The sequence below is a fragment of the Macaca fascicularis genome, chromosome X, assembly GCF_037993035.2.
Source record: "Macaca fascicularis isolate 582-1 chromosome X, T2T-MFA8v1.1".
Classification (NCBI taxonomy): domain Eukaryota; kingdom Metazoa; phylum Chordata; class Mammalia; order Primates; family Cercopithecidae; genus Macaca; species Macaca fascicularis.
The window spans coordinates 3030397-3043550 of record NC_088395.1 but is presented as its reverse complement, the minus strand read 5'-3'; the positions used below and the strand labels follow the sequence as shown (position 1 = coordinate 3043550).

The 13154-nt window shown below is 46.8% G+C and overlaps 1 protein-coding gene across 1 annotated transcript in view; it reads left to right on the top strand.

Annotated features, from left to right (window-relative positions):
- Window positions 1-12560, top strand: part of MXRA5 (matrix remodeling associated 5) — a 34380-nt gene extending 21820 nt beyond the window's left edge. The window contains exons 5-7 of the mRNA XM_005592897.4: window positions 419-5392; window positions 7482-8382; window positions 9508-12560. Coding sequence (XP_005592954.3) covers window positions 419-5392; window positions 7482-8382; window positions 9508-11416 — 7784 coding nt within the window. The 3' untranslated portion in view covers window positions 11417-12560. The remainder of the gene's footprint in view (window positions 1-418; window positions 5393-7481; window positions 8383-9507) is intronic.
- Window positions 12561-13154: the final 594 nt, after the last annotated feature.

The following is a 13154-nucleotide window of genomic DNA, read 5'->3' as shown; positions in this document are numbered from 1 at the left end:
TACATGCAAAGATTCATCTTTTTACCTAGAAATGTTTCCCCACTTTGCAGTTATTTATATAGATTCTCCTAAACTTTCACAGAAGGTACATCGTATAATGTATGTGAGTGAAGTTGCTTTCTTTAACTTAGAAACGCTTTTTAAATACCCGTTAGTAAGTATTTTAAGGTATTTTTAAGTAAAAATTATTATTAATGGTTAAGCAGTTATAAAGCACCCGTTAGTTACCACGCAGTGTGCTAAAACTGTGGTTTAACATGAAGCCTCAAAGGCAACTCATGTATAGGATTCCTTGATTATGGGATTACAGCTGGGTGATAAAGACACAAACATAGGCTTTATTCTCTGGCCATGTGTAAGGCGTGCCTTTTCTTTGGCTCCTTACGCTATTGAGTGTCTATTTGCTTATTTGTTTTAGGAATTCTGAAGTGTAAAAAGGACAAAGCTTATGAAGGTGGTCAGTTGTGTGCAATGTGCTTCAGTCCAAAGAAGTTGTACAAACATGAGATTCACAAGCTGAAGGACATGACTTGTCTGAAGCCTTCCATAGAGTCTCCTCTGAGACAGAACAGGAGCAGCAGTATTGAGGAGGAGCAAGAACAAGAAGAGGATGGTGACAGCCAGCTCATCATGGAGAAATTCCAACTCTCCCAGTGGAATATCTCTTTGAACATGACTGACGAGCACGGGAACATGGTGAACTTGGTCTGTGACATCAAGAAACCAATGGATGTGTACAAAATTCACTTGAACCAAACGGATCCTCCAGATATTGACATAAATGCAACAGTTGCCTTGGACTTTGAGTGTCCAATGACCCGGGAAAACTATGAAAAGCTATGGAAATTGATAGCATACTACAGTGAAGTTCCCGTGAAGCTACACAGAGAGCTCATGCTCAGCAAAGACCCCAGAGTCAGTTACCAGTACAGGCAGAATGCTGATGAGGAAGCTCTTTACTACACAGGCGTGAGAGCCCAGATTCTTGCAGAACCAGAATGGGTCATGCAGCCATCCATAGATATCCAGCTGAACCGACGTCAGAGTACGGCCAAGAAGGTGCTACTTTCCTACTACACCCAGTATTCTCAAACAATATCCCCCAAAGATACAAGGCAGGCTCGGGGCAGAAGCTGGGTAATGATTGAGCCTAGTGGAGCTGTGCAAAGAGATCAGACTGTCCTGGAAGGGGGTCCATGCCAGTTGAGCTGCAATGTGAAAGCTTCTGAGAGTCCGTCTATCTTCTGGGTGCTTCCAGATGGCTCCATCCTGAAAGCGCCCATGGATGACCCAGACAGCAAGTTCTCCATTCTCAGCAGTGGCTGGCTAAGGATCAAGTCCATGGAGCCATCTGACTCGGGCTTGTACCAGTGCATTGCTCAAGTGAGGGATGAAATGGACCGCATGGTATATAGGGTACTTGTGCAGTCTCCCTCCACTCAGCCAGCCGAGAAAGACACAGTGACAATTGGCAAGAACCCAGGAGAGCCGGTGATGTTGCCTTGCAATGCTTTAGCAATACCCGAAGCCCACCTTAGCTGGATTCTTCCAAACAGAAGGATAATTAATGATTTGACTAACACATCACATGTATACATGCTGCCAAATGGAACTCTTTCCATCCCAAAGGTCCAAGTCAGCGATAGTGGTTACTACAGATGTGTGGCTGTCAACCAGCAAGGGGCAGACCATTTTACCGTGGGAATCACAGTGACCAAGAAAGGGTCTGGCTCGCCATCCAAAAGAGGCCGACGCCCAGGTGCAAAGGCTCTTTCCAGAGTGAGAGAAGACATCGTGGAGGATGAAGGGGGCTCAGGCATGGGAGATGAAGAGAACACTTCAAGGAGACTTCTGCATCCAAAGGACCAAGAGGTGTTCCTCAAAACAAAGGATGATGCCATCAATGGAGATAAGAAAGCCAAGAAAGGGAGAAGAAAGCTGAAACTCTGGAAGCATTCGGAAAAAGAACCAGAGACCAATGTTGCAGAAGGTCGCAGAGTGTTTGAATCCAGACGAAGGATAAACATGGCAAACAAACAGATTAATCCAGAGCACTGGGCTGACATTTTAGCTAAAGTCCGTGGGAAAAATCTCCCTAAGGGCACAGAAGTACCCCCAGTGATTAAAACCACAAGTCTTCCATCCTTGAGTCTAGAAATCACACCACCTTTGCCTGCTGTTTCTCCCCCGTCAGCATCTCCTATGCAGACAGCGACCAGTGCTGAAGAATCCTCAGCAGATGTACCTCTACTTGGTGAAGAAAAGCACGTTTTGAGTACCATTTCCTCAGCCAGCATGGGACTAGAACACAACCACAATGGAGTTATTCTTGTTGAACCTGAAGTAACAAGCACACCTCTGGAAGAAGTTGTTTATGAGTTTTCCGAGAAGACTGAGGAGATAACTTCCACTGAAGGCGACCTGAAGTGGACTGCAGCCCCTACACTTATATCTGAGCCTTATGAACCATCTCCTACTCTGCACACCTTAGACACAGTCTATGAAGAGCCCACCCATGAAGAGACGGCAACAGAGGGTTGGTCTGCAGCAGATGTTGGATCCTCACCAGAGCCCACATCCAGTGAGTATGAGCCTCCATTGGATGCTGTCTCCTTGGCTGAGTCTGAGCCTGCGCAATACTTTGACCCAGATTTGGAGACTAATTCACAAACACATGAGGATAACATGAAAGAATACACCTTTGCACACATTACTCCAATCCCCACCACCTGGGTTAATGACTCTAGTACATCAAAGTCATTTGAGGATTCTACTATAGGTGAACAAGGTGTCCCAGGCAAATCACATTTACAAGGACCGACAGAGAACATCCAGCTTGTGAAAAGTAGTTTAAGCACTCAAGACACCTTACTGATTAAAACAGGTATGAAAGAGGAGTCTCAGACACTACAGGGAGGAGATATGCTAGCGGGAGACCCCACACACTCCAGAAGTTCTGAGAGTGAAGGCCAACAGAGCAAATCCATCACTTTGCCTGACTCCACACTGGGTATAATGAGCAGTGTGTCTCCAGTTAAGAAGCCTGCAGAAACCACAGTTGGCACCCTGCTAGACAAAGACACCACAACAGCAACAACAACTCCAAGGCAAAAAGTTGCTTCGTCATCCACCATGACCACTCACCCTCCTCGAAGGAGACCCAATGGGAGAAAGAGATTACGCCCCCACAAATTCCGCCACCGACACAAGCAAACCCCACCCACAACTTTTGCCCCATCAGAGACTTTTTCTACTCAACCAACTCAAGCACTTGAAATTAAGATTTCAAATCAAGTGGAGAGTTCTCCGGTTCCTACAGCTTGGGTGGATAACACAGTTACTACCCCCAAACAGTTGGAAATGGAGAAGAATGCAGAACCCATATCCAAGGGAACGCCACGGAGAAAACACGGGAAGAGGCCAAACAAACATCGATATACCCCTTCTACAGTGAGCTCAAGAGCTTCCGGATCTAAGCCCAGCCCTTCTCCAGAAAATAAACATAGAAACATTGTTACTCCCAGTTCAGAAACTATACTTTTGCCTACAACTGTTTCTCTGAAAACTGAGGGCCCTTATGATTCCTTAGATTACATGACAACCACCAGAAAAATATATTCATCTTACCATAAAATCCAAGAGACACTTCCAGTCACATATAAACCCACAACAGATGGAAAAGAAATTAAGGATGATGATGCCACAAATGTCGACAAACATAAAAGTGACACTTTAGTCACTGGTGACTCAATTACTAATGTCATACCAACTTCTTGCTCCTTGGTCTCCACTACGGGAGAATTTAAGGAAGAATCCTCTCCTGTAGGCTTTCCAGGAACTCCAACCTGGAATCCCTCAAGGACAGCCCAGCCTGGGAGGCTACAGACAGACATACCTGTTACTACTTCTGGGGAAAACCTTACAGACCCTCCCCTTCTTAAAGAGCTCGAGGATGTGGATTTTACTTCTGAGTTTTCATCCTCTGTGACAGTCTCCACACCATTTCAACAGGAAGAAGTTGGTTCTTCCACAACTCTCTCAAGCATAAAAGTGCAGGTGTCTTCAAGTCAGGCAGAAACCACCACTCTTGATCAAGATCATCATGAAACCACTGTAGCTATTCTACTCTCTGAAACTAGACCACAGAATCACACCCCTACTGCCGCCCAGATGAAAGAGCTAGCATCCTCGTCCCCACGCACGATTCTCATGTCTTTGGGAGAAACCACCACCACTAAGCCAGCACTTCTCAGTCCAAGAACATCTCAAACATCTAGAGATTCCAAGGAAAATGTTTTCTTGAATTATGTGAGGAATCCAGAAACCAAAGCAGCCCCAGTGAACAATGAAGGGACACAGCATACGTCAGGGCCAAATGAATTATCAACACCCTCTTCCGACCAGGATGCATTTAACTTGTCTATAAAGCTGGAATTGGAGAAGCAAGTATTTGATAATAGGAGTCTACCACATGGCCCAGATGGCCACCACCAGGATGGAAGAGTTCATGCTTCTCATCAACTAACCAGAGTCCCTGCCAAACCCAAACTGTTCCTACCAACAGGAGCAGTGAGGCTGCCTGAAATGTCCACACAAAGTGCTTCCAGATACTTTGTAACTTTCCAGCCACCTCATCACTGGACCAACAAACCAGAAATAACTACATATCCTTCTAGGTCTTTACCAGAGAACAAGCAGTTTACAACTCCAAGATTATCAAGTACAACAACTCCTCTCCCATTGCACATGTCCAAACCCAGCATTCCTAGTAAGTTTGCTGACCGAAGAACTGACCAATTCAATGGCTACTCCAAAGTGTTTGGAAATAACAACATCCCTGAGGCAAGAAACCCAGTTGGAAAGCCTCCCAGTCCAAGAATTCCTCATTATTCCAATGGAAGATTCCCTTTCTTTACCAACAGGACTCTTTCTTTTCCACAGCTGGGAGTCACCCTGAGACCCCAGATACCCACTTCTCCTGCCCCAGTAATGAGAGAGAGAAAAGTTAATCCAGGTTCCTACAACAGGATACATTCCCATAGCACCTTCCATCTGGACTTTGGCCCTCCAGCACCTCCGTTGTTGCACACTCCGCGGACCACGGGGTCACCCTCAACTAACTTACAGAATACCCCTCTGGTCTCCTCCACCCAGAGTTCTGTCTCCTTTGTAACATCTTCTGTCCAGTCCTCAGGAAGCTTCCACCAGAGCAGCTCAAAGTTCTTTGCAGGAGGACCGCCTGCATCCAAATTCTGGTCTCTTGGGGAAAAGCCCCAGATCCTCACCAAGTCCCCACAGACTGTGTCCATCACTGCCGAGACAGATGCTGTGTTCCCCTGTGAGGCAACAGGAAAACCAAAGCCTTTCATTACTTGGACAAAGGTTTCCACAGGTAAGATGTTTAAGCATCTACTTTTTTTTTTTTTTTTTTTTTGGTCAATTTTTATTTTATTGGCTAGCAATATAATACATTAAAACAGCATGTGTTGAACAACATAAGCACATTAGGAGAAATTTTTATAACACATTTGGGGAATTGTTTTTACTTGAATAAGCGTTTATTGTTATTTTTATAATTTCAGCTTTTGTTTTAGATGCAGGGGGAGCATGTGCAAGTTTGTTGCACGGGTAGATTGCATGATGCTGAGGTTTGGGGCACAGATGATCCCATTACCCAGGTAGCTAGCACAGCACCCGATAGGTGGATTTTTCAGCCCTTGCCACCCCTCCCTCTCTCCTCTAGTAGTCCCAAGGGTCTATTTGTCCTATCTTAATGTCCATATGTACCCAATCTACACTTTAACCAGAGTTTGTGTAGGAGAGAGTTACTGGAGTCTTACTTTAGGATTAATTCACCTTTCTTATGGACTCAAGGGCCTCTCTGGGCAGGGGTGGCTGGCCACTGCAAGCCTGGCATGCCCATGCAGCCAGCTAGCCCGAGGAGTTCAGGAGAACAGCATTAGCATAAATAAATAAAGGGGAGGCTGTGTCTCTAGTAATTGAGCTTGTGCCATCTTAGCTCACCTTGGAAGTGGCTGGGACTCATGCCTGCTTCTAGAATTCTCTATTAAACCCACGTTTGCCCTCCTTTGCCTGAAGATGGCCCTGTTTCTGGGACTAGTGTAAAAATGAAAAAGAGAAACAAAACATTCTTTTTCTCTATCCTTTTTTTTATAGCATACTTATTTCGTATGTGTGTGATGACAACACAAAATCTACTCTCAACAATTTTCAAGTATAAGCTAAATTGTTATTAACTATAGTTGCCATGAGTATAATACCACTTAAGCATATTCCTCCTAACTGAACTTCATACTCTTTAATTAATATCTTCCCTTTACTCCCATCCCCAGCCCCTGGTAACCACCATACCACTATCTGCTTCAGCTTCAGTGAGTTCAACTTTCTTACATTGCACATATAAATGAGATCATGCAGTATTTGTCTTTCTGTGCCTGGTTTATTTCACTTAACCTAATGTCCTCCAGGTTCATTTATGTTGTGGCAAATGACAGAATTTCCTTTTTTTTTTTTTTTTTTTTTGAGACGGAGTCTCGCTCTGTCGCCCAGGCTGGAGTGCAGTGGCGCTTCTTTTTTTTAAAAAAAAAGAAAGAAAGAAAAACAAAAGACAGAATGGTATTTCATTGTGCATATATGCCACATTCTCTTTATCAATTCATTCATTGATGGACACTTAGCTGAATTCCATATCTTGGCTGTTGTGAATAGCACTGTAGTAAATACGGGAGTGCAGATGTCTTGTCAACACACTGACGTTATTTCCTTTGTCTAAATACCCAGTAGTGGGATTGCTAGACTATAGGCAGCTCTATTGTTAGTTTTATGAGGAACTTCCATACTGTTTTCCATAGTGGTTGTACCAAATTACATTCCCACCAACAGTGTACGAGGGTGCCCTTTTCTCCACATCTTCACCATGGTCTGTTGTTTTTGGTCTTTTTGATAATAGACATTCCAGCAGGCATGAGATGATATCTCAGTTTTTCATTTCTTTAACGGTTAGCACCAAAACAGGCTGGGTGTGGTGGCTCACACTTGTAATCCCAGCATTCTGGGTAGCCAAGACAAGAGAATCACTTGAGGTCAGGAGTTTAAGACCAACCTGGGCAACACAGCAAGACCATGTCTCTACAAAAAAAAAAAAAAATTAAATTATCCAGGAGTGGTGGCCTGCACCTATAGTCCCAGCTACTTAGAAGGCCGAGTCCAGGAGGTTGAGCCTACAGGGAGCTATGATTGTACCACTGCACCCTCACCTGGGAGACAGAGCAATACCCTACCTCTAACAAATAAAATAAACATAAAAAAACCTTTAAAAAACACTAAAACATTCTACCTTCTACATTTGCTTTTGCTGTCTGAGTGATAAAGTGGAGAATTAGATTAACTAATACTGCTCGTTTGAGCATTATCAAAAGGGCACAGTTTATGCCAAAGCTGACTGTGTTACTTTTCTCCAGGAGCTCTTATGACTCCGAATACCAGGATACAACGGTTTGAGGTTCTCAAGAACGGTACCTTAGTGATACGGCAGGTTCAAGTGCAAGATCGAGGCCAGTATATGTGCACCGCCAGCAACCTGCACGGCCTGGACCGGATGGTGGTCTTGCTCTCGGTCACCGTGCAGCAACCTCAAATCCTAGCCTCCCACTACCAGGACGTCACCGTCTACCTGGGAGACACCATTGCAATGGAGTGTCTGGCCAAAGGGACCCCAGCCCCCCAAATTTCCTGGATCTTCCCAGACAGGAGGGTGTGGCAAACTGTATCCCCCGTGGAGGGCCGCATCACCCTGCACGAAAACCGAACCCTTTCCATCAAGGAGGCGTCCTTCTCAGACAGAGGCGTCTATAAGTGCGTGGCCAGCAATGCAGCCGGGGCGGACAGCCTGGCCATCCGCCTGCATGTGGCGGCACTGCCCCCGGTTATCCACCAGGAGAAGCTGGAGAACATCTCGCTGCCCCCTGGGCTCAGCATTCACATTCACTGCACTGCCAAGGCTGCGCCCCTGCCCAGCGTGCGCTGGGTGCTCGGGGACGGTACCCAGATCCGCCCCTCGCAGTTCCTCCACGGGAACTTGTTCGTTTTCCCCAACGGGACGCTCTACATCCGCAACCTCGCGCCCAAGGACAGCGGGCGCTATGAGTGCGTGGCAGCCAACCTGGTGGGCTCCGCGCGCAGGACAGTGCAGCTGAACGTGCAGCGTGCAGCAGCCAACGCGCGCATCACGGGCACCTCTCCGCGGAGGACGGACGTCAGGTACGGAGGGACCCTCAAGCTGGACTGCAGCGCCTCGGGGGACCCCTGGCCGCGCATCCTTTGGAGGCTGCCCTCCAAGAGGATGATCGACGTGCTCTTCAGGTAGGCGGCTCTGCGTGGCTTCCTGTAAATCGCTGGGCTGGTGGCCCCAACGAATATGAGTCCATTTTCAGGATGAATATGCACACACACTGCTCCCTGCGTCCGATAAAATTAAATGAAATTAATTAGCAGGGCACGGTGGCTCACGCCTGTAATCCCAGCACTTTGGGAGGCCAAGGTGGGCAGATCACTTGAGGTCAGGAGTTTGAGACCAGCCCGGCCAACATGGTGAAACACTGTCTCTAATAAACATACAAAAATTTGCCGGGCGTGGTGACAAGTGTCTGTAGTTCCAGCTAGTCGGGAGGCTGAGGCAGGAGAATTGCTTGAACCCGGGAGGTGGAGGTTGCAGTAAATCAAGATCACACCACTTCACTCCACCCTGTACGACAGAGTGACAGTCCATCTCAACTAATAATAATAATAAATTCATTAGAGACAGGGTGTCACTCTGTTGCCCAGGCTGGAGTGCAGTGGTGTGCTTATAGCTCACTGCAGCCTCAAACTTCTGTGTTCAAGCGATCGTCCAGCCTCAGCCTCCTGAGTAGCTGAAACTACTGGTGCACACCATGAGGCACGGCTTGTTATTATTATTATTATTTACTTTTTGTAGAGATGGGATCTGCTATGTTCCCAAGGGTGATCTCGAACACTTCACCTCAAGCAATCCTCCCACCCTGACCTCCCAAAGTGCTGGGATGACAGGCCTGAGCCCCTGTTCCTGGCCCAGTGTGTGATTTTTATGCAATGAAATGTTGTCCCTCTAAACTCGGATCCAGAAGAAATACCTAACTTCTTAACAAATACTTAACTTCCTCCTCTCTTGCCCAGTGGTTTTTACAGCCTGGAGAAGGTTGTGGAAAGTGATTGACTGCAAATAAGAACTCCCTGTTGAATCTGATGTTAGGTTGGCCTGACCATGGGTTCAAGGGCATGAAACATAGTCGAAGATGTCAATCCTATTCCTGCAAGTGTGTGTGGATCAAACCATTGGGCATTTTGCAATAGTAGCCATCTGGGCTGATGCATCACAGAACCAACTATTTTTGTGTTATTCCAGTGACCTAATGCCACAGTAGAGCATTTGGGAAACTGACATCTACTCCTTTTTCTTTTTTTCTGTAGTTTTGATAGTAGAATCAAGGTGTTTGCCAACGGGACCCTGGTGGTAAAATCAGTGACGGACAAAGACGCTGGTGATTACCTGTGCGTAGCTCGAAATAAGGTTGGTGACGACTACGTGGTGCTCAAGGTGAATGTGGTGATGAAACCGGCCAAGATTGAGCACAAGGAGGAGAACGACCACAAAGTCTTCTATGGGGGTGACCTGAAAGTGGACTGTGTGGCCACCGGGCTTCCCAATCCTGAGATCTCCTGGAGCCTCCCGGATGGGAGTCTGGTGAACTCCTTCATGCAGTCAGATGACAGCGGTGGACGCACCAAGCGCTATGTCGTCTTCAACAATGGGACGCTCTACTTTAACGAAGTGGGGATGAGGGAGGAAGGAGACTACACCTGCTTTGCCGAAAATCAGGTCGGGAAGGACGAGATGAGAGTCAGAGTCAAGGTGGTGACAGCGCCTGCCACCATCCGGAACAAGACTTACTTGGCGGTTCAGGTGCCCTATGGAGACGTGGCCACTGTAGCCTGTGAGGCCAAAGGAGAACCCATGCCCAAGGTGACTTGGTTGTCCCCAACCAACCGGGTGATCCCCACCGCCTCTGAGAAGTATCAGATATACCAAGATGGCACTCTCCTTATTCAGAAAGCCCAGCGCTCTGACAGTGGCAACTACACCTGCCTGGTCAGGAACAGCGCCGGAGAGGATAGGAAGACGGTGTGGATTCACGTCAATGTCCAGCCACCCAAAATCAACGGTAGCCCCAACCCCATCACCACTGTGCGGGAGATAGCAGCCGGGGGCAGTCGGAAACTGATTGACTGCAGAGCTGAAGGCATCCCCACCCCGAGGGTGTTATGGGCTTTTCCCGAGGGTGTGGTTCTGCCAGCTCCATACTATGGAAATCGGGTCACTGTCCATGGCAACGGTTCCCTAGACATCAGGAGTCTGAGGAAGAGCGACTCCGTTCAGCTAGTATGCATGGCGCGCAACGAGGGAGGGGAGGCCAGGTTGATCGTGCAGCTCACTGTCCTGGAGCCCATGGAGAAACCCATCTTCCACGACCCGATCAGCGAGAAGATCACGGCCATGGCGGGCCACACCATCAGCCTCAACTGCTCTGCCGCGGGGAGCCCGACACCCAGCCTGGTGTGGGTCCTTCCCAATGGCACCGATCTGCAGAGCGGACAGCAGCTGCAGCGCTTCTACCACAAGGCTGACGGCATGCTCCACATCAGCGGTCTCTCCTCGGTGGATGCCGGGGCCTACCGCTGCGTGGCCCGCAACGCCGCTGGCCACACGGAGAGGCTGGTCTCCCTGAAGGTGGGGCTGAAACCAGAAGCAAACAAGCAGTATCATAACCTGGTCAGCATCATCAACGGTGAGACCCTGAAGCTCCCCTGCACCCCTCCCGGGGCTGGGCAGGGACGTTTCTCCTGGACGCTCCCCAACGGCATGCGTCTGGAGGGCCCCCAAGCCCTGGGGCGCATTTCCCTTCTGGACAATGGCACCCTCGCGGTTCGTGAGGCCTCGGTGTTTGACAGGGGTACCTATGTATGCAGGATGGAGACGGAGTACGGCCCTTCGGTCACCAGCATCCCCGTGATTGTGATCGCCTATCCTCCCCGGATCACCAGCGAGCCCACCCCCGTCATCTATACCCGGCCCGGGAACACCGTGAAACTGAACTGCATGGCTATGGGGATTCCCAAAGCTGACATCACGTGGGAGTTGCCGGATAAGTCGCATCTGAAGGCAGGGGTTCAGGCTCGTCTGTATGGAAACAGATTTCTTCACCCCCAGGGATCACTGACCATCCAGCATGCCACACAGAGAGACGCCGGCTTCTACAAGTGCATGGCAAAAAACATTCTCGGCAGTGACTCCAAAACAACTTACATCCATGTCTTCTGAAATGTGGATTCCAGAATGATTGCTTAGGAACTGACAACAAAGCGCGGTTTGTACGGGAAGTCAGGCTGGGGAATCGGAGCTCTTAAATAATGTGTCATAGTGCATGGTGGCACCCTGTGGGTTTCAAGTTGAGGTTGAACTTGATCTACGATTGTTGGGAAAAGGAAGCAATACAGACACCAGAAGGAGGGCTCAGCCTCGCTGGGAACTTTCTTTTGTGTTTACATCATTCCAGAGGCTTCATTCGCTGTATCTGTGCTCTGACTGCAATTTTTCTTTTTTTGCAAATGCCACTCAACTGCCTTCATAAGCGTCCATAGGATATCTGCAGAACATTCACCAAAAATAAACCATAGACACGAACAATCCCCCACTACCCCATTAAAGACGCATCACCTAGTTAACCTGCTGCAGTTTTTACATGGTAGACTTTGTTCCAGATTGACAAGTCATCTTTCAGTTATTTCCTCTGTCACTTCAAAACTCCAGCTTGCCTAATAAGGATTTAGAACCAGAGTGATTGATATATATATATATTTTTAATTCAGAGTTACATACATACAGCTACCATTTTATATGAAAAAATCCATTTCTTCCTGGAACTCACCTTTTATATAATGTTTTATATATATTTTTCCTCTCAAATCAGACGATGAGACTAGAAGGAGAAATACTTTCTGTCTCATTAAAATTAATAAATTATTGGTCTTTACAAGACTTGGATACATTACAGCAGACATGGAAATACAATTTTAAAAAATTCCTCTCCAACCTCCTTCAAATTCAGTAACCACTGTTATATCACCTTCTCCAGGAACCCTGCAGTGGGGAAGGCTGCGATATTAGATTTCTTTGTATGCAAACTTTTTGTTGAAAGCTGTGCTCAGAGGAGGTGAGAGGAAAGGAAAGAGAAAACTGCATCATAGCTTTACAGAAATGAATCTAGAGTCTTCTCCTAAAAGTTCAGAAATTTCTCTGCAGTATCTGAGCTGTCCATCCAGTCTAAGGTGGCTGCTTCTTCCCCAGCCATGAGTCAGTCTGTGCCCATGAATAATACAAGACTTATTATTTCCATGACTGCTGTACTGTATTTTTAAGGTCAATATACTGTACATTTGATAATAAAATAATATTCTCTCAAAAACCAGGCAGTGATGACAATGCTATTTTCAAACAAAAGAGAGTCACATGAATTTGGGTTTCCATCAGCGTGGTTGAAAAAACTGCTTTCATTCACCTTCTCTCAATGATTATCTTCTCTACACATTTTTAACAGGCAAGGAAACTGAGTCAAAGGTAATGCTTCTGATGACAGATTTGGCAGGCAGGAAGGCAGAGTTTGAGTGTCACTTGCATGTAGTGACAATTTCAGTATGCAGCAAGACAGTGTGGGGACTGAGAAGCAGTGTTCTAGGAAATCCTTCAGGATTTTTCTTTTTTAATTTTTTGTCAAAGAGACATCTGGAAATACATGTACTGGTGTTCCACAAATATGCAAAACTGTCCTTCTTTTGCTTCCCCTGAGAGGAAGGAAAAAGGCAGACAAGATAAACATTTGGGAAAAATATGACTGTCAGCATTTCAAGAAATGCACTGTCGCCAATTGTTAAAGAATGTCGGTCATGGAAACCAAAGAATGCATTTTTTTTTAAACTCTGTGGGAGGCAAAGAGCCTGTCTCTCATTCATCAATCCACTTATCTGCTTAAATATATCTGCACAGCCCTTACTGTGTGTTG